This window comes from Danio rerio, chromosome 9, assembly GCF_049306965.1.
Source record: "Danio rerio strain Tuebingen ecotype United States chromosome 9, GRCz12tu, whole genome shotgun sequence".
Lineage (NCBI taxonomy): Eukaryota > Metazoa > Chordata > Actinopteri > Cypriniformes > Danionidae > Danio > Danio rerio.
Genome location: NC_133184.1, coordinates 53,965,439 through 53,988,094, shown reverse-complemented (window position 1 = coordinate 53,988,094; position 22,656 = coordinate 53,965,439). Strand labels below are relative to the sequence as shown.

The 22,656-nt window shown below is 38.8% G+C and overlaps 1 protein-coding gene across 1 annotated transcript; it reads right to left on the bottom strand.

Moving 5' to 3' along the window:
* Positions 1–17,913: 17,913 nt before the first annotated feature.
* LOC141376225 (WD repeat, SAM and U-box domain-containing protein 1-like) lies at positions 17,914–22,058 on the bottom strand. Its single transcript, XM_073913293.1, has 2 exons — positions 20,523–22,058; positions 17,914–18,632 (listed from the first exon to the last, which is right to left on the bottom strand). The coding sequence occupies exons 1-2, from the start codon at positions 20,565–20,567 to the stop codon at positions 18,210–18,212; spliced, it is 468 nt and encodes a 155-aa protein (XP_073769394.1). The 5' UTR covers positions 20,568–22,058; the 3' UTR covers positions 17,914–18,209.
* Positions 22,059–22,656: the final 598 nt, after the last annotated feature.

Genomic DNA, 22,656 nt, shown 5'->3' with positions numbered 1-22,656 from the left:
CTATCTATCTATCTATCTATCTATCTATCTATCTATCTAGTTTATAGGTTTTTCATCTATCTATCTATCTATCTATCTATCTATCTATCTATCTATCTATCTATCTATCTATCTATCTATCTATCTATCTATCTATCTATCTATCTATCTATCTATCTAGTTTATAGGTTTTTCATCTATCTATCTATCTATCTATCTATCTATCTATCTATCTATCTATCTATCTATCTATCTATCTATCTATCTATCTATCTATCTTATAGGTTTTTCATCTATTCATCTCTATCTATCTATCTATCTATCTATCTATCTATCTATCTATCTATCTATCTATCTATCTATCTATCTATCTATCTATCTATCTATCTATCTATCTATCTATCTATCTATCTATCTATCTATCTGTATTATGTGTTCCATGGTCTGTTGATATTCTTGATTCTGATTGGCTGTAGTGTGTGCATTATTTTTGTTGGAACACACAGGTAGTTCCAGTCAGTTTTGATCATAGATTTAAATGAATGCGCTTCTCATATGGGTGTTCGGGTTTGGGTTTTTTGGAGTCGACTGCTAATTTTGGAGTCGACCCCGAAATTGGCTGAATAGATAAAAAAAAAATGGTAAAACTCAACTGTTTAACTCTAAAATGAGGTTACTTAGTAAAGGGTACAATTCCTGAGAAAAACAACTCTATCAGAGTAATGTAAAAAAAATTGTGAACACGAGTCTCAGTATGGGGTATATGCCAAAGCATGCTAATAGGACTTTTAATTTGCCAGTAACCTGGGTAAATCGCTTCCGGCGAATTGAACGTCAATGCAAAAGCGGTGCGTTTAAAGTCTGTTTTCTTTAAAAATCAGCGATCTCCACTGGCTGAGTGATATCCGATTTAAAGTGGGTCTCAGATTGTACAAGAAGCACTGCATTAAATTACATGTTCCCCCGCCATGTCTTTATAATATGAGCATTTATTTTACCCCAGTATATTCAATAGAGCTTCTGCGTTAGCCTGCCGATTCTGACGGGCGCGTGCGAGTAAACGGCTTTTTGTCTCGTTTTACGCTTGAGCAACTAAATAAATGCTAAAGTTTATTGAACTGAATGTATTTTAATGACATTACAGCATCGATGCTGTATAAGGAACCGTATAAAATGGAAAAAAGTTCACAATAACAGGTCACCGGAAGTGTATCAGCATGGGAACAGCACTAGCTCGGCATATACCCTATTAAATGAGGAGCTGGAGAAAAACGTGAGGATGGTGTTTTCTAGCCGCATGTGTAATCAATACACAGTCAGTCAGTTCAGCCAGGATGAGCAGGAGAATCACAGCAGCAGCACTTCTGGAAAAATCATTCATTAACAATCGAGCTCCTCCTGAGGATCCACAGAGAAAAAACAACAACACACCACTGGAGCTGCTGCAACCTCAACCACAGGTGAAAAACTCAACTCATCAACTCCCCACTGCACACACAACTCAGCTTAGGAGATCTCTAATCTTTGATCACTACTTCTGATTATTTCAATATTTATCGTTTATGACAGGGCTGTCGGGAATAGTTGATTCTGATTGGTAAATCCAATAGAAAATACAATTATTAAAGCTCAGATTTGATAGACGTGACCCACCGAACAATCCATTTTTTGTTTCAAGAGTTCACACTTAGATATTGCTTGACAACTGTTAGCAGGTTTGGCATGCTGTCCCGGGAGAGAACCCTGAGCTCGGAGATAGTTGAGCCCAGGGCTCCCGCCAGGTCTATAGAGCATGTGAGGGGAGTACGAGATCAGGTGGTTCTCGAGAGCTTCCCTTTTGTAAAGGAAGAGAAAGGGGGTGGACGGGGGGGTTTCCTCGAAAAACGAAGATAAGGGAGTAATATCTAGCTAGGCAACTTATAGTGAGTTAGGATAGATCTGATTGGCTAACTAATGAGTGTAGATAGGCGGCCAGCTGCAGTCAAATATTTCACGTGCTCCTCTCGAAATTAGTTTGAAAAACTTCACTTAAATTTCAAGTCAACAGCACTATTAGAAATGTTTTCTGAGAAAAATGATGACATGTTGAATCCATGTTGTTAGTTAAATAATAGTACTTTTTTAAAGTATAAAGAATGTTTTTTTTATATAAAAGTGTAAGGCTTTATGAAAAGGAGTTAGGAGGGAAATGTTTAGGTAGCTAGCTTGAAGCCAGTGGTGCTGTTGGTAAGAAGAGTTCCAGTCCAGTCACTCTTTATTAGCATCAACAAGGATTTGTGCTTAGGAGGAAAGGTGTGCAGGTGCATGCGTGTATAAGGAAATAACAGAAATACAATGTTTCAGTTTACCAATAAACAAAGGACATCCCTGCTAAAAAAAAATCCAGCTTAAACCAGCCTAGGCTGGTTTTAGCTGGTCGACCAGGCTGGTTTTAGAGGGGTTTTGGCCACTTCCAGGCTGGTTTCCAGCAATTTCCAGCCTGGTATTAGCTGGTCAGGCTGGAAAATGACCAGCTAAATCCAGCTAAAAACTAGCTTGACCAGCCTGGTTTAAGCTGGACATAGCTGGTTTTGGCTGGGCTCCCAGCCTGGCTAGGCTGGTCAAGCTGGTTTTAGCTGGTCATCTCCCAGCCTGACCAGCTAAGACCAGGCTGGTAATGGCTGGAAACCAGCCCGGAAGTGGCCAAAACCCCTCTAAAACCAGCCTGGTTGACCAGCTAAAACCAGCCAACCAGCCTAGGCTGGTTTAAGCTGGATTTTTCAGCAGGGATAACTAAACAGGCAAACATGAAACATGAGCACTTGAGTAAACTTAAATCATACAAAAGCCACTTACATGGTGAAATGCGCGCGCACACAGGAAAACAAAGGAAATCAAATTCAGTCCTCGGCAGTTCAGCCATGTGCAGCCAGAAAACGGCAAACTGTGGGCACAGGTGCAGTTAATAAAGCCCTTGAGGCAGTCCTGATTGGCCAGAGATTGAGTGGAGATTGGAGTGAACCATAATCTGAACAGGGGTGTGACATTATGAGTTTGCAATTTAAGAACACAAAACTTCTCAACACTTCACAATTTTAAGATGGAGCTCTTGCTGCCTAGAAAGATCATATCTGAGAGCCCATGGCATCTGAAATATTAAAAAAAGCCTACAATAGAGTATATTCTGTATTTTTTTGTCAGGAGTGGAGGTATAATTTCCTTAGAAACTTCCACAAAAAATGCCTGCCAGTGCAAACCACAATGCCAGAATGTTGCTAGGGTGTTGTTGGTGGTTGCTTACTACAAAAAAAACCTCACCTAGGTTGTTTATTATTAAACAATAATTAATAATAGAAGCACTCATAATAAGGCAGAGGGAGCATGTTTGGAGCAGATTTCTGTGTTTCCTTACCAATGTTAAATTTGATGCTCAGCGCCTCTGTGCTTAACATGATGAGTTCTGCCACGTCAATGGGGTATATGCCGAAGCATGCTAATAGGACTTTTAATTTGCCAGTATCCTGGGTTAAGCGCTTCCGGCGAATTTAATGCCAATGCAAAATCCGGTGCGTTTAAGGTCTGTTTTCTTTAAAAATCAGCGATCTCCACTAGCTGAGTGATATCCGATTTAAAGTGGGTCTCAGATTGTACATGAAGCACTGCGTTAAATTACATTTCCCCCGCCATGTCTTTATAATATGAGCATTTATTTTACTCCAGTATATTCAATGGAGCTTCTGCGTTAGCCTGACGATTCTGACGGGCGCGTGCGAGTAAACAGCTTTTTGTCTCGTTTTACGCTTGAGCAACTAAATAAATGCTAAAGTTTATTTAACTGAATGTATTTTAATAACATTAAAACATCGATGCTGTATAAGGAACCGTATAAAATGAAAAAAAAGTTCACAATTCCAGGTCACCGGAAGTGTATCAGCATGGGAACAGCACTAGCTCGGCATATACCCTATATTATGGGCCCTAAATGTCTCCACCAGAGCCTCAAATCCTTCATCCAGGAGCCACTCACACACATCCTCCTCTGGCCAATCACAGACCAGCGTTCTAGAGTAGCCCTGTGACTTCCTTCCTGTCAACACACACACACAAACAGGAAGAGGTTTATTATCATCCTCAATGCTGAACAACTCTCATTATATTCCAAACAATGCGTCTCTTCCTTCCCAAACATAAACAAAGCATCTGCCCTGATTCATTATTCATGTGTGCATGCCTGAACAGATTTATACAATATTGCTTCCCTGTTGTTTGTTTGCACGGCTTCAATCGTCCACTGTTTTTAAATATGCAATATTTTAATTACATTTGTTTATCATTCAAACTAGAGATACTTTAAGTTACAAAAAAAATACAGTAAGTGCGCCTCATGTAGCTACAAGAGGCATCTATTGTGAACAGCACAGAATGTTGGAAACTTCGGTTCTTGCAATCGGTTCCTCAAACCACATGCATCACGATAATAATACAATTTTATGCTTAAATATATTTTATTGATGTTTATTACAACCAATGTTTGCTTTTAGCTGAACGCTTTCCTACCGTTTGTGATTCAGCAGCTCTCGACTGAATGAATCACACGTGTTCAAATATTCGGTTCAATGTTTGATTGACTCGTGAACGGACTGGGATGAGTTGTTTGGCAATCAGATTGCCTCTTGCAGAAGTTTAACATTCCTGCTACTCCTAGTGAATATGCCATTGTTGTAAACTCCATCCCTTCTGGCGTGTTTATTCTAATGCAAGGTGTCACACTACCATGGCCATACACTCACTCCCTGAAATTAATCGACACAATGGTTGGAAGTGTGTGTTTTTCAGCAGACCAACAGAAAAATAACTGTAAAATTAGAGGCTTCTTCCAGAGAGAGATAATAACAATCCCCTATGTAATACCTTATTGGAACAACACTGTTGAAAATATTCCATGGGAGAAAGTATGGACTTTGCCTCACAAGTATCTGATTACAAGTAAAGTAAACGAAGTAACATTTAAATTAACTCACAAATGTTATCCTACTAAGGCCTGTCCTCAGAAATATAAGCCTGACATTGATTTAAACTGCTCATTCTGTCACTCTTCGGAGGAAGACTCTATTCATTTGTTCTGGCAGTGCTCCTTCACAGAGAGATTCTGGTCAGATTTGTTGATCTTTATTCAATCTTATATTATGAGTGACTTTTCCTTTTCTTTTAAAGTTATATTCTTTGGATTGTTTGAAGACTCTAAAGAAAACATGGAAAAAGTATATGTAGTTAATTTGTGTATTCTATCAGAAAAGTTTCATATTAACAAACAAAAGTTTAGTGGCTCTAAACCTATTTTTGAACTGTTCAAAATCGACCCAGACCAATATTTGGAAACTATCCAGCATTCTCTTCATCCAAAACCAACAAAAACTGCATCCTTATATTCTTCCTTTGTGTCTCTTTAAAATGTAACTTTATTTCATCAGTCCTATTTTTTGTTACCCTGGCGTTTATTTGTCTTTGTGTGTACAGTATTTCTGTGCATTTGTTTATTTATTTGTATTATTTGTCTCTACGTATGTAATTGTATTTGATCTACCTGTTTAATAAAATAAATAAATAAATAAATTGGCGATCGGATTGGTGACTAGCAGGACAACTATGTTGCAGGTTGTGTCGTTTCCTATTGAGTTTAATGTAACTTGCGACAATCGTTTCCTAACACACCACTGACCGAAAAGACTGCGTAAACAGTTCAAAACTGAGTTATTTCTGTAAATCGGTTCTTTCAAACTACGCAAATTATGTTAATAATACAATTCTATGTTTTAATAAAATGATGTTCGTGAAAACCAATATGTGATGGTCGCTTTTAGCCCACGAGCTTAACGCTAACCGTCTGTGATTCAGCGGTTCTCTTCTCGGCTAACAGAATCAAACACGTTGGAAGAAGATTTTCGGTTCAACGATGAATTGACTCGTGAACCGAATGGGTGGATTTGTTTGATTCGCGAAACGCGATCAGTTTGGTGATCTAGCAGTTTCATAGATATGTACACTAGATGTCGCCTGGCCTATTGTTGTCTATTGGACGGAATGCGTCAATAGCGCCGCCATCTTGCTACAGGGTAGCGTGTCCTTTGAAATGAATGCGGGACCAAGGTACAGTGGAGGACTGTGTCCATCCAAAGCCAGAGATATACACATATACACATATATCTATGATCGGGAGCTTTCCTGGATGTTAGTATGTAATTTTTTTTTCTAATTACGAAAATTATAATTTTACATCACTTTTCTACATTGATGGATCAGTGACCGCACGGGCATTCCTGACAAAAAGCTTGTGTTTGTGTGTACAGAAATGTACTATTCACCCTTGTTAAATTTGATCTAATCATGTCCTGAAACACAGGTCCTCTCCTGCTTTCACCTCTCATACTGACGGAGGGAGCGATTCGTTTGTGAATGAATCCCCCGAACGACTCTTTCACTAACGTTAGCCGACAATAATACAAGTTTCTGGCAGCGCAGCATCTCGTTGTCATATTTCTTTTGCATTGTTTGCTGATTTTATTCAACAAAACTAGCATAAGCCGAGTGTTTAGTGCGAGTTGGAGCTGCTTTGCTGTATGGTGAATGCAGTAAGTGACTGTTATCATCAATAACGTGACCTGATTAGCACAAAAGTTCAGAACATATAAAAACGTAAAAAACTTAATATTACCTATGAAATGTTCTGCCTTTGGGCTTTGTTTTCTTTGTTTGTTCGTTACTACACCCGTAGACAGCGATAAAGTCCAGCATCTTCACGTAATAACACTGTCTTGACTAGTGCGGTTGAATGACATTTGTCCTGGGAGCACTGTACCAATGTGGCGGCGCTATTGACGCATGCTCAGAGTCCCTATGTGATATCTAGTGTATATATCTATGTAGCAGTTTAACCAAACCTAGAACGTTTCTCAAAAGGCAACCGGTTGCAAGTTCTGTCGTTTCCTACAAAGTTTAATGAAACCTGCGACAATCTTTTTTCAATATTGCTTTTAGGGAAACACACCGCTGACTGAATCGACTGCGTAAAATAACAGTTCAGAACATTAACTCATTTCCGCTCCTCCAGGACAGAGATTTGTGGCCCCTGCTCTAAAATAAGGAGCACTTACCTTGGACAGAGGTTTTCAATGCTTTAGCTAGAAAATGAAGAGGAAAAAAATGGGTCATTAAATGTGAAACGACAGCATGCAAGACAAGACAGGTCAATGCAGTTTATTTTAAAACCATTTCTCGCTCTCATGAGGGATCAGCTTAGAGAAACTCAATTTGGTTTTTTATCATTTTGTTACATTTTTAGTCTAAATAAAATGACTGCCGGTCAGGAGAATGTTGCTGTACAGGAGAGTTTAAAGGGTGATTTTATGAGGAACAAACAGACTGCTCTTACTGTGCCCTTAGTTGGTCACATGATCTGTTTTGGGGAAAATAAGGGTGTTAGGCCTAACATCACTCCAAATTGCCTTTTTCACAGAAAGCTGACTAATAGGTCAACATAAGCAGAATTTCTGGAGTTATGAACTATTGTTTGAGCCATAAGCCATCATTATATAACAGAAGTGCAGCTCTTCTGAGTGTTGATGGTGTGTAATCCAGGTTTGGACGAATGCCTCACTGAGCTGCTACTGTCCTGATGGCTGGACTGTGTGTGTGTGTGTGTGTGTGTGTGTGTGTGTGTGTGTGTGTGTGTGTGTGTGTGTGTGTGTGTGTGTGTGTGTGTGTTTGTGTGTGTGTGCCATCTGTCAGACCTGCAGGACAGACAACTAACAAGCCCAGGGTCACACAAACACAATCACTACATGCTACATGTTTATGAGGACTCTCTATAGACCTTTTTCATGGCTGCTGCATGGAGGGCGCCATTGCGACCAGCGTCTTCCGGTAGAATGCTAAAAACTTCCGTTTACAGCGTGTACAACTGGTAATTTGTGCTCCGAAAATGGGTTTCAATGACGTTTTTAATGGATAACAGAGTGTTTTTGTGACACACAACTTAGAAATGGGTCTGTTAAAGCCGTTATAATCTGTCATGTGGGTCAAGCGCGTCAGAAATACGAGAAAAACGTTCTCCTAGTTTACGTGTCTGCTGTCAGAAATACAGTGTTAGCTCAGCGGCTCTTTAACACACACACACACAGAGAGAGAGAGAGAGAGAGAGAGAGCAAACCAGAGTACTGGCATGGAACTTAACAGGTATGAAAGTCGTGCAATTTACAAAAATGAGCAATAAAAGTCTGTTATTGATCCTCTGCTGGCTGATTTGCTGTTCATTCTAATCGCAAGTTTTATTTCGTGTGTTGTATTCACCACGGTTTGTGTTTTTCTGTCATTTCGAAATGACACTAGCCTATATTTTCACTTTGTCACAGTTATGAAATCAGTGTGTCAGTGGCACAGTACAGGCTACGTGTGTGTGTCAAACATTTTGGTGAACTACATATGTCTGGGCTTGTTATATATTTGAAATAAAGAGAAAATGTTGACTTTAGCGATGACGAGGCTTCATTTTAACTGCAGAAGATGCCGTCTGACAATGAGGGGAAAATGCCTCACAGCAGCTGTTTTCCATCCTATTAGATTGCATTTCTTTAAATGATCAGTCCAGGAGATGCTGCTGATGGACAACAGTATTAAAGAGGATAAAAGCAGGTAAAATAGATTAAAACTTTCGTTTCAAAGCTGTCCAAATGTGACTGTTTACACGCATCAGCTGCCGACCGGAAGTTCTTCGCATTCTCCTTGCGCATACACGCAAAGCATAATGGGTAATTTTGCGTTCCAAGAAAAAGGTCTATAGTGTAAAAATGACTTATTTTATAGCCTTACCCCACCTCTAACCCTAAACCCAACCTCACAGGAAACAATCTGCACCTTTTCATTTTTTAAATACTCCATTCTGTGTGATTCATGATGCATTTTCCTCATGGGGACCAAAAAAAATGTCCCCATAAGCAGGGTGTGAATTATACATTGACGATCAGGGGGGGTCAACTTTTTCGGTAATGTTATTTGGTGTAATACATGCTTCAGTAAATCAAATTAAACGACATTAATTTATCTATGCTACATTTTTACTGTTGGTCAAACTACACTGAAAACAATAATAATCAAAGATGATTCCTTGGATTTACTCAATTTTTTCACGTTAAGTGGTTTTAAACAATGTATTTATGTTGAATTTAAACAAACAAATTCATTAATGCATGCAGGGGCGAGGCATTGGCGCAGTAGGTAGTTCTGTCGCCTCACAGCAAGAAGGTCGCTGGTTCGAGCCTCGGCTCAGTTGGCGATTCTGTGTTGAGTTTGCATGTTCTCCCTGCCTTCACGTGGGTTTCCTCCGGGTGCTCCGGTAAAGAGTAACTTACTGATGGACGTCAGGATGGGTTTCTTCCTCCATTTCTCAAGTGTAAGTACGTACGATTAAAGTTGTTGCCTCGTTGACTCTAGCTTGCAAATGTATTTAGTTGTGATTTGTTACTTGTAACCGCGTGTACTGTATCAGGTTAACTGGCTATATTCTCATATCGGGTGCTAAGCCACGTTTAAAACGCGACGCGTGCTGCTTTGTTTACAGAGCTCCGCGGAGGAGGAGTAGTGAGTGTGTCTGTGTTTGTGTGTGTGTGTGTGTGTGCGCGTGCTGTCGTCCGGAGGTGTGTGTGTTTGTGTGTGTGTGCGCGCGTTGTTGTCCGGAGCAGGGTTAAGTGTGTGTGTGGAATATGTGTGTGTGTGTCTGTGAAAAGAGCAGAGTGAGACAAGCTAGGAGATCTCCTCGACAGTTTTTGGAGTTTTTGCTCAATAAAATAGTCAGTCGTCTGTATTTTCAAGTCCATCGACTGTATTTTCATTGACCCACTGGCAGCTAAACTCCACGCCTACACTATCGAGCGTGTATGAACTGTGATTACTTTTATACTGCTGATTAGCTGTTGGGCATTTCACTCTCTGACTGAAGGCAGTCGACCAATCGCAACAGACTGTCATCGGTCCAATCAGCGCAGATTAGCTTCGCGCTAAGGAGGGGTTTGGGAACAAATGAATCACTGGACGATTCATACAGGAGTCGCTGGGATAATTAGGTAAAAATAAATGCAGATTATAAATCCAAGTGTTTTTAGACCTTGCATGCATATTAAACTGTTGTTGAAGACCCTTACAACCAAGATATGACCCTATTTCATGTATAATATGGGCTCTTTAACATAAGAAGAAAGGGCAGGCTAACCTGCAGCGTTCTTGCTGTGAGGCAACAGTGCTAACCACTGGGCCGCCCTGCCACCCTATCAGAAAAGGGGAGGAGTAGGGGTGGAAGGGGGGATTCCTCAAGACATAGATGACTGGAGTTGGAAACTCTGGTAATTTAGGGTGCACTCACACTGTGTACAGTTGCCTTGAACCAAGCCGAAGCACACTTGTGCCGTCTCCGACGGCCCGCACTCACATCACATTCGGGCTCGCTTACGTCATCGATGATGCGCTGTTCAGTAGATGTGCTCTCAAGATTTCTTGAGTTGTATCGCTTTAGTCGTTTCATATGCGGTGACACGCAGTCAGATATTTCGCCGAACAGATCAGCCACTGCTGACGCTCATAAACAATCATAAAGCCCTCGTGCTGCAGGTATTAGGAGGTTTGCTGAAGGTGCAGCTGTCGTGTAGTGAGGGGTTTGCGTCTTTAATAATCTAGGACAATTTGCGCTCATTAGACAGTAAGAATGGTTATTTACTCCGTATGAAACAGTCCCTTAAAAGTCACGTCTCGTCTTCAGTTTCGGGCTCTGGCGCGTTTTGCACTCACACTACAAGCATACCGCGTCTGACCCCAGGTGAACCACGCTCTGGCAAACCTCTTCCAACCAGGCCAGGGCTGTCCAACTAAACCATACCAGAGCCCGATTCAGAGCACTCACACTTCTCAAACATTCCGGGAAACGGGCCTAGGCACGGTTCGGTATTCGTCTGATTGGTGCAATATACGGAGCTGATGCAGTACCAGCTGTGATCAATCATAAGCACGTGATCCTCTCGAAATTAGTTTATAAATAAACCACACATGGCACAAATATCCTTATCAGAACACTACAACACCATTGCAGATCTTTTGGGATCGTGCAAAACTGAGAGATGAAGAGCAGATCAGCCTCACCAGCTGTGCTGCGTCAGAGTGTGTAGACGTTCTCCACGATTCTGTTCACACACAAACACACACATGTGTTTGAACCACTACAGACCGCACACAGCACACGTGATACACTCTTGATAATCACACTGATTATCATTTATAAACAAGATATTCAAAACAAAAATATTAAAATCCCTCCTGTGAAATGTTTATAAAAATTTTTATTGCTGTGAATTTTTTATATTTTCCCCAAGCTATCTTAAATAGAGCAAGGATTTTTTCATTAAATCATTCATTTTCCTACAGCTTAGTCTCCATTTCAGAGGTCGCCACAGCAGAATGAACCGTTAACTATTCTGGCATATGTTTTATGCAGCAGATGCCCTTCCAGCAGCAACCCAGTACTGGGAAACACCCATACACTCACACACACACACACACACACACACACACACACACACACACACACACACACACACACACACACTCATACACTATGGCCAATTTGGTTAATCAATTCCCCTGTAGCACATGTGTTTGGACTGAGGGGGAAACCGGAGCACCCAAAGGAAACACACGCCAACACGGAGAGAACATGCAACCTCCGCACAGAAATGCCAATTGACCCAGCTGGTACTCGAACCAGAGACCTTCTTGCTGTGAGGCGACAGTGTTAACCACAGAGCCACTGTGCCGCCTAGGGATGTTTTTTCTATTACAACTTATTTTTAGTTCACAAAAAAATGTTCACAGGACATTAAGGACACATCTATTATTTTTATGACAGTCTCAGCTTGCTGAAAACAAATAATCAGAAATGTTAAGGCAAATAAATCAAGGCATCACTCACCGCATCATACACCGCCACTGTTTTATCAACCGACCTGCAAGAAGAGAGCAAGCAGAGCTTGTTTTGTGTAGTTATTCACTAGATTTAAGGGTGAATAGTCTTAATATTGTTCAATTCCAGCATATTATGGGTTTTGTGTGTCTGTGACTGTGTTGCTGCATTAAACACTGAAATCAGAGTCTGACACCTGCTGGTCAAAATGTGTAAGGTTTTGTTTCACATTAAGCTTTGGAAAAAATGAAGAGACCACGACCACTTGACAATTCTCAATTTCTCTGGGTTTACAGAATCTTTAAGTATGGCTTTGAGCAAAATGGTAATATTTGTTTATTCTATAAAGGTCTGACAAACAAACAAATAAAAATACAATTTTATTAAATAAAAAATAATGAATTAAATAAATAAAAAATATATTAAATAAATAACAATTAAATTAAAATTAAATTAAATTAAATAAATAAAAATAAATAATAAAAATAAAAATAAATAATAAATAAATAAATAAAAATAAATAAACTGACAAATACATAAATGAAATAAATAATAAAATAAAATAAATAAACTAACAAAAAATAAAATAAAATAATAAAAATAACAATAAATGAATAAATAAATAAATAAAATTAAAAATCTGGAATTTAAAAAAATCCTAAGTTTTCTTACAATAAATAAACTACAATTGCTCAGAATAAGAAATCTTTTAATATGCTGTGATTGATTTTGTAGCTCTTCTGAGGTTAAAACATTTGTGTTGTTGCCTAAAAATGCATTTAAACAAATAATAAATCTAAAAATTAATAAAATATGATTATTGGCCTGAAAATGTGATGACGTTTTGTTATAGATGGGGAAGAAAAGTTAAAAAAAGAAAAGCACTTCACCAAGATATCACTCAAACACATAACTCAAAATCACATCACACATTATATTCATTAATAAAATGACAACAACTATTAACAGAAAAAAAAACTGAGACATAGAAAGAGAGAGAGAGAGAGAGAGAGAGAGAGAGAGCGAAAGAGTACTGCTTAAATCACTCAAAAACTTCACTACATCCAGAGAAAAAAAAAGTAAAAAAATCAAATATTTTCAGGGCGGCACGGTGGCTCAGTGCTGGGTTGCATATGCTGTATGTAACATATGCTGTAGTAGTTGGCGGTTCATTCGGCTGTGGTGACCCCTGATTAATAAAGGGACTATGATGAATGAATAAATGATATATTTTCATGTTTTATGCATTGTATGCTGTTTTATTCCTTAATATTGACTCTGTCAAGGGAAGTTGGCCAGTAATTTTGCAGTGCTGTGATAAGTGGGTGGGGCTTACCCTGAGACGAGCAGCTGTCCGTCAAACGAGAAAGCACAGGCGAGAACAGGAGCAGATTGAGCAGAGAGAGAGAACAGCATAGACATCTCACAGCCTGCACACACAGACACATGGCATTGTCCTCAGAATCTTTAACACACTAGGAAAACTCAAAGGTTCACAAAATCTGGTGTGCACAGGGTGTCTTAAAAAGTCATGGTCAAAGTCAAAATACCTGCTGTTGCATGCTGGGAAATATTCCATATCCTCAGCCGGCTATCCTGACCACCAGAGGCCAGATGAAAAATGACTGTCTGACCATCTGAAAACACCCACAAGCGCGCACACACACACACACACACACACACACACACACACACACACACACACACACACACACGCACGCAGTGGGCAGCGCTGTCTCCTCACAGCAAGGTGGCTGATTCGAGGCTCGGTTAGGTCAGTAGGCATTTCTGTGTGGAGTTTGCATGTTCTCCTCTTGTTGGCGTGGGTTTCCTCAGGGTGCTCCGGTTTCCCCCACAGTCCAAACACATGCGCTATAGGTGAATTGATTCAACCTAAATTGGCCATAGTGTATAAGTGTGTGTGAGAATGAGTGTGTATGGATGTTTCCCAGTGCTGGGTTGCATATACTATATGTAACATATGCTGTAATAGTTGGCAGTTCACTCCGCTGTGGCAACCCCTGATTAATAAAGGGACTATGGATGAATGAATGATATATTTTTAACCCCCATAAGTCCAAAGACGTGGTATAGGGGACTTGGGTAGGTTAAATTGTCCGTAGTGTGTTTGTGAATGAGTGTGTGTGGATGTTTCCCAGTGATGGGTTGCAGCTGGAAGGGCATCTGCTGCGTAAAACATGTGCTGGATAAGTTGGCGGTTCATTCAGCTGTGGCAACCCCAGATTAAAAAAGGGACTAAGCCAAAAAGAAAATGAATGAATGAATAATCTATATTATTTTTATATTGTTTTATTTAGTTATAAACATGTTTTTCCATTATATGATAATAATGTGAACTATATAGTGCAATTCCATATTTTAACATTCATTTCTTTTAGTTTTAAACATTTTTAGTTTTGTAGTTTTTAATTTATTCTTTTATTAATAATAATTATTAATTGATTCTTTAATTTGTCATATGAACAATGTACACTTACCGGCCACTTTATTAGGTACACCTGTCCAACTGCTGGTTAACGCAAATTTCTAATCAGCCAATCACATGGCAGAAACTCAATGCATTTAGGCATGTAGACATGGTCAAGACGATCTGCTGCAGTTTAAACCGAGCATCAGAATGGGGAAGAAAGGGGATTTAAGTGACTTTGAACGTGGCATGGTTGTTGGTGACAGACGAGCTGGTCTGAGTATTTCAGAAACTGCTGATCTACTGGGATTTTCATGCACAACCATCTGTAGAGTTTACAGATAATGGTCTGACAAAGAGAAAATATCCAGTGAGCGGCAGTTCTGTGGGCGCAAATGCCTTGTTGATGCCAGAGGTCAGGAACTCAAATAAGCACTCGTTACAACCGAGGTCTGCAGAAGAGCATCTCTGAACAAACAACAAGTCCAACCTTGAGGCGGATGGGCTACAGCAGCAGAAGACCACACCGGGTGCCGCTCCTGTCAGATAACAACAGGAAACTGAGGCTACAATTCACACAGACTCACCAAAACTGGACAACAGAAGATTGGAGAAACGTTGCCTGCTCTGATGAGTCTCCATTTCTGCTGCAACATTCAGATGGCCGGGTCAGAATTTGGCCTCAACAACATGAAAGCATGGATCCATCCTGCCTTGAATCAACTGTTCAGGCTGCTGGTGTAGAAATAGTGTGGGGATATTTTCTTGACACACTTTGGGCCCATTAGTACCAATTGAGCATCGTGTCAACACTACAGCCTACCTGAGTATTGTTGCTGACCATGTCCATCCCTTTATGACCACAGTGTACACATCTTCTGATGTCATAAAGCGTGAATCATCGCAGACTGGTTGCTTGAACATGACAATGAGTTCACTGTGCTCAAATGGCCTTCGCAGTCACCAGAACTCAATCCAATAGAGCACTTTGGGATGTGGTGGAACGGGAGATTCGCATCATTGATGTGCAGCCGACAAATCTGCAGCGTGATGCTATCCTGCCAATATGGAGCAAAATCTCTGAGGGATATTTCCATTATCTTGTTGAATCTGTGCCAGGAAGGATTAAGGCAGTTCTGTAGGCAAAAGGGGGTCCAACCCGGTACTAGTGAGGTGTACCTAATAAAATGGCCGGTAAGCTCTTTTTTGTTCATTTGATCATTTCTTTTAATTTCATCATATGAAAAATGTATTTTGTCATAAGAACAACACATTTAGAAAAAAATTATTATGACATCGAAACATTAGACTTAGATTAGTCTCCAGGAGAGGGAGATTATATCGACGATAATATGATGATGATTATAATTTATTATTGATAATAATAATAATTCTGTTGGGTGAGGCAGTGGCGCAGTAGGTAGTGCTGTCGCCTCACAGCAAGAAGGTCGCTGGGTCGAGCCTCAGCTCAGTTGGAGTTTCTGTGTGGAGTTTGCATGTTCTCCCTGCATTTGCGTGGGTTTCCTCCAGGTGCTGTGATTTCCCCCACAGTCCAAAGACATGCGGTACAGGTGAATTGGGTAGGCTAAATTGTCCGTAGTGTGTGAGTGTGTGTGAATGTGTGTGTGGATGTTTCCCAGAGATGGGTTGCAGCTGGAAGGGCATCCGCTGCGTAAAAACTTGCTGGATAAGTTGGCGGTTCATTCCGCTGTGGCGACCCCGGATTAATAAAAGGACTAAGCCGACAAGAAAATGAATGAATGAACGAATAATTCTGTTGTTATACCAATGCTAAAGTGCGGACAGAAGCAGCTGCAGTTCACCCCCAGATCATGAGCTTCTCTCTGAGTCCATAAAGAGCTGAAACTGAGTGTCCAGAGCTGAAGATCTCCAGCACTGGAGCCTGTCATCAACATCTGAGCACACAGAGAGAAGCAGCAGGTCAGGACGCACCAGCAGAACAGAGCATTACACACACTCTAGGCATGAGACGATAATCGGTTTACTGCAGTTTGGAAAAGTCAAGGTTTTAAAACCGCCTAGCTTATTTGTTATACTGTTCCTGTGATATACAGTTGAAGTCATAATGATTAGCCCTCCTAAATTATTAGCCCCCCTGTGTATTTTGTTTCCCAGTTTATGTTTAGGAGGAAGACAACTTTTTAACACATTTCTAAACATAATAGTTTTAATAACTCATTTCCAATAACTGATTTATTTCATCTTTGCCATGATGACCAGGGGCGTTGCAAGGGTCGAAAGGGATAAGGGGCTTAGCCCCAAAGAACCAAAAAAATTTAAAAAGTTCTAATATACCCCACTAAGGGCGAGGCAGTGGCGCAGTAGGTAGTGCTGTCGCCTCACAGCAAGAAGGTCGCTGGTTTGATCCTCGGCTCAGTTGGCGTTTGTGTGTGGAGTTTGCATGTTCTCCCTGTGTTCGCGTGGGTTTCCTCCGGGTGCTCCGGTTTCCCCCACAGTCCAAAGACATGCGGTACAGGTGAATTGGGTAGGCTAAATTGTCCGTAGTGTGTGTGTGAATGTGTGTGTGGATGTTTCCCAGAGATGGGTTGCGGCTGGAAGGGCATCCGCTGTGTAAAAACTTGCTGGATAAGTTGGCGGTTTATTCCGCTGTGGCGACCCCGGATTAATAAAGGGACTAAGCCGACAAGAAAATGAATGAATGAATATACCCCACTAAAATAAACAAACTTTCATAAGGTGATCTACTCTAATCTTAATAATAGGATTATAAGTTGTTCAATGATAAAGGGTTTTTTAATTGACAGTCAATAAATTTAACAAGAAATTGTGAAGCTTTGTGACACCAAAAAGGAAAAAACATTAATAAATTACCCCACTTCTCATTTACTAGTCTGTTATGAGCCATACCATACCTCTCGAGCCTCCTATCTCCTCTCCTGATTTGCAGTTTCTGTTTGTTTTTTGAAAATGTAATCTTCTGCATGTCTTCAAATCTGATATGATTTATTTTACAGAGTAAGTTGTTATCTAATGTGATACAAAGCTATACACACATGTTCAGTTGGACGGAGTGATTAACTGAGGAGCAGTTTTGTCAAGATACTGGAGTTTCTAAATTCCCTACGTTGCAAAATATTGATATTAAATAGGTTGTTTTTTTATATATATAATAACAATTGTATCAAAAATAGTACAAAAAAATAAAGATCTTTATGCTAGAAATAGGTTTAATTCAAATTTCTTTAGAGGGAATTTTTTTCAGTTTTCCTCAAAATAGGTTGATGCGGGCATTGTAGCACTTTAAATGCATGTAATGCCTGTTTCATTCATACTTGAGAAGAAATTCCACATATACCTCACAAAAGTAGTAGAACATTTCAGAAAATCCCTAATATGGATGAAGGAATCCAGCTATTGCTGTAGTAGAATGAAAATAAGATCTGAATAAACATAAAAAGGCTTTAACTGATCATTTACACGACTATGACAATGTTTTATACAGTTGAATTTAGAATTATTATTCCCCTTTGAATTTTATTTCTTTTTTAAATATTTCCCAAATGATGTTTAACAGAGCAAGGGAATGTTCACAGTATGTCTGATAATATTTTTCTTCTGAAGAAAGTCTTATTTGTTTTATTTCGGCTAGAATAAAAGCAGTTTTACATTTTTAAAAAATCATTTAAGGGTCAAAATTATAAGCCCCTTTAAGCTATATATTTCGGAAAAAAAACTAAAACTATGAAAGCTGCAAAAGTCAACTCAAAACACTTTACAGTACACTCCCAGAATAAATTAGTTAGTGTTTCCTCATAACGACCATTTAGAGAGTTCATATCCAAATCAAACTGACCTTTGCATCTTTTTTGACATCACATCCCAGATCGCCACAGTCCCGTCAGACGCGCCCGACAGCACAAAGCGTGAGTCCGGAGAGAACACGCACACTCGAACCGGAGCGCGCGCTGGATGCTCCAGCTCCGCCACCGCTGCGCCAGTGTACGTGCTCAATATGATGATGCGCGCGTCCGTGGAGCAGGACGCCAGAAAACGGCCGCAGAAACTGAAGCAGCAGCAGTGCACGCCGTACGTGTTCGCGCGCAGCGGGGAGAAGAGCAGCACCGAGAAGTCCGCGCACGAGTACACGCGCACGCTCTTATCTCCTGAACTGGAGGCCAGAAAGCGGTCCGAGAGCGCGCAGCAGTTTATGTCATCACTATGGTCCTGAAGAGAGCAGAGCAGTGATGCCATGACGAGCACTTCTGTCTGAAAAACACACAGAAAACATACTGTCATATAATAATAATAATAATAATAATGATGATGATAATAATGATAATACCGAAGACTTTTAACAGAAGTAAAATCTCATTTATTTTTGATTGATATTTTATCATTTTTATTTTGCATTTTGAGAGGATTTTGTTTTAAATATTAATATTTATGCAGTAATATTTTTTTCCACGATTGAAAACGTTTTTATTACAATTACAGCAGTATTTTGAGAAGGCCATCGGTATGTAAAATGTGTGTAATTACATGTTGTAAACACTAGAGGATGCCTGTTGTTTTCAGACAATTCAATAATTTCATTTGATGGAATAGTTGAATATATATTTAAATTATATAAATTATATCTCAAAGACTTTTTTTGGAAGTTTTAAATATTTTTTTGTTTTGATATTTTTTATTATCATTATAATAATAATGACAATAATAACAGTAAGAATATCAAAGGCCTGTAACACAACTTGAAGGAATATCTCATTTATTTTTTATGTTTAATGATAATATTTTATTAAAATTTCATAATAATATTTTATTTGTATTTAAATTGTGTTTAATGATAATATTTTATCATTTTATTTCACATTTTGAGAGGATTTTGTTTAAAAAGTAATAATATTTTTGCAGTAATTAAATTCGAAAAACACTAGGATGTCAGTGCATTCATTCATTTTCTTTTCGGCTTAGTCCCTTTATTAATCAGAGGTCACCACAGTGGAATGAACCGCCATCTTATCCAGCATATGCTTTACACAGCAGATGCCCTTCCAGCTGCAACCTAACATTAGGAAACACTCATACACTCTCATTCACTACGGCCAATTTAGTTTATTCAATTCCCCTATAGTGCATGTGTTTGGACTGTGGGGGAAACCGGAGCACCAGGAGGAAACCCACGCCAACATGAGAACATGCAAACTCCACTCAGAAATGACAATTGGCACAGCCGGGACTCGAACCAGCGACCTTCTTGCTGCGAGGCAACATTGCTAACCACTGAGCAACCGCATCGCACTTGATTACTATTAAATTAAACAATTTTATATGATGGAAGACGTAAATTTATTTAAACAATCTCAAAGACTTTTCTAGGCAAGTTTTAGTTTTATGAGTAGTCAAACTTAAACATTGTGCAGGAAAAAGAAGCATTTTGTTACCAGTTGTATGATTCAGAATGCGTAAAAAAACACATGCAGCCACATAATAATAATAATAATAATTTTAATAATAAAAAGTGTTAAGTAAAAAAAAGCTTATTTTACAAATATTTATAATAAATGTATTAATTTATTTGAAGTATTTTTGTTCCTATCTGCTATAAAGTTATAACTATAATATAAATTATAGCTATAATAAATATTTGACATAAATATCAATTAAATATCAACTTCAATTGTCATACATATACATACATATATATATATATATATATATAATATATATATATATATATATATATATATGTGTGTGTGTGTGTGTGTGTGTGTGTGTAAATTCATATTTATCAAATTCCTGTTTAATAAATTATTCAAAAACGGAGGACATTTTCGAATCATATTATTACTTAATTCCTTAAAATAAGTCTCTAATATAAATAATAAAAAATTTAAATTTTCTTAAAAATATTTATTGACAATGACGTTCTGCTTATGGTCTGAAAATTATTTCCCAAGTTTATTCATTTGTTTGTTTATTTAAAAGTATCTAAACATCTGTTTGCGTAATAATCAGATGTTAATGCAAATAAAGCGCCATGTTGTCTTCAAAAGTCTGACAAAAGTGCATGTTTTCTAGCCCATTACAACACATTAATAATGTTTCAATAATACATTCAAACTCAAAAGGTTAAGCAGAACTGTTGAAACTCACCTGTTGGCAGATGAAAGTGCTGTCAAACACACAAACAAAATGCATCAAGTAAATATATCAAACTAAAATATTCTGAAAATAAAATATCGACACAACAAAAGAGAAAACCAACACACCTGATTCCCGAAGCGAAGCTCCGTGTCAGTCTAGAAAGGATACAGCTGCCGCTACTGCGCATGCGCGAATAGATACAGTCGTCTTTGCGACACGATACAACAATATTTGCTATTTAAATTACTGTGAGGGGTAGTTTACGGGTTTGGGCATGGGTAGACCATAATAAAACCCAATTTACCGAGTGATTTCATTAACAATAGAATTAATTCAACATTTCCGGAATGACAAGTGACTGAAACTGAGCTCCGCGATATTATTCAGTGCAGTTTCCATCATAAACGAACAGAGATTATAATATTCAGAATGAGAAACTCGAGCTGAGAGAAGAAAAACACGGACACAGCTGAGAGAAATACTGTGCTCTTTAAACGGAAACAGGTATGAAGATTAGGAAACTATCCCCATGCACCATCCAGTCACTGGCACCATAGTAGAGTACTGATATATTGGTGCAGTTTTTGTTGTTGACATTTTATGAATTTTATGGCAAATTATAGTGAAAAATGTTGCACAAAAGCCAAATACAACTATATTTTAAAAAGTATAGATAATATCAACTTAAACTATTGGTACATTTCAATGAAAAAGATAAAACAGTGATCATAAACTGTGCAAAAATCATGAATATATCATTATAAACTGTATTTTTACCGTGTGTTCAGCATTTTGAATTTACTACTACATTCACTGCCATGTTAGAATATATATTAAAAGAAAAAAGCACAGTAATAACATGCATTCATTAATTTTCCTTCAGCTTAGTCCCTTTATTTATCAGGGGTCGCCACAGCGGAATGAACCACCAACTAATCCAGCAGTGTATGCCCTTTAAGTTGCAACCCAGTACTGGGAAACATCCATACACACTCATTCACAGACACACACTCATACACTACGGCCAAATTAGTTCACCTATAGTGCATGTGGTTTGACTGTAAGGAAAACCGGAGCACCCGGAGGAAACCCATGCCAACACGGAGAGAACATGCAAACTCCACATAGAAATGCCAACTGGCCCAGCTGGGACTCTGTGCTAATCACTGAGCCACCGTGTCGCCCTTTTTACATATTTAATGATACAAACACATGCACTATAGCTTAACTGAATGAACTAACTTGGCCGTAGCGTATGTGTGTGAATGTGAGAGTGTATGGGTGTTTCCCAGTACTGGGTTGCGGCTGGAAGGGCATCCGCTGCGTAAAACATATGCTGGATAAGTTGGTGGTTCATTCCACTGTGGTGACCCCTGATAAATAAAGGGACTAAGCCGAAGCAAAATGAATGAATAAATGTGTAAAAATTGTAATAACATTATGAAACATGTCAACAGTGTCAACCAGAATAACATAAGTTCCACAAAGTGCAGCATCAACATCATAAAACCAAGCAGGCTGCTCAAAAACATTTTATTATGTATGTGATACAAACTAGAGAAAATAAAACTTCTACAAAACAGAAAAGCTACACCTTCATATCACATCTCCACACAAGAGGATTCAAGTATTCAGAGTCTAAAATAAAACACTGCAGCTCCCAGTGGCAGAAACAACCACAAGAAATATCCTGTTTATCAGATTCAAGACTGTGCAAAATGCAGCGCCACAATGCAAAGGTAACGTGTTGAAGGTTTTCTGAATGGTTTCTGGCCTGTAGATTTGGCTTTAGAGGGAGTAATTAATCGGTTTTACTGTGGCATAGTACATGAGTGACAGCAATAATGGCATTTACTGAAGGTCTGAGGTATTTTAGAACAAAGATATGAATATTCAAAAAGCACCAATGTTTTCAGAAAGTGCCCTGATGCGCTGAGAATCTTGAACACGCTGTAAAACAGGATTTGCATATATTAAAGGGGTCCTATTATGCTTTTTAAAATTCCCATCATTAATATTATTATTAAGACAATATCGAGGTTTTAGCTCAAAATACCTTATGGATTATTATTATTATTATATAATGCTATAAATGGGGTTTTTAATAAGCAAATACATGCAGTTTTTTGTGCATCTTTAAATG

Coding starts and splice junctions, on each gene's coding strand:
- LOC141376225 (XM_073913293.1), bottom strand. CDS start 20,567: ATGCATTTTGTTTGTGTGTTTGACAGCACTTTCATCTGCCAACAG. Junction 18,633..20,522: donor GCACTTTCATCTGCCAACAG/GTGAGTTTCAAC, acceptor TGTGTTTTTCAG/ACAGAAGTGCTCGTCATGGC.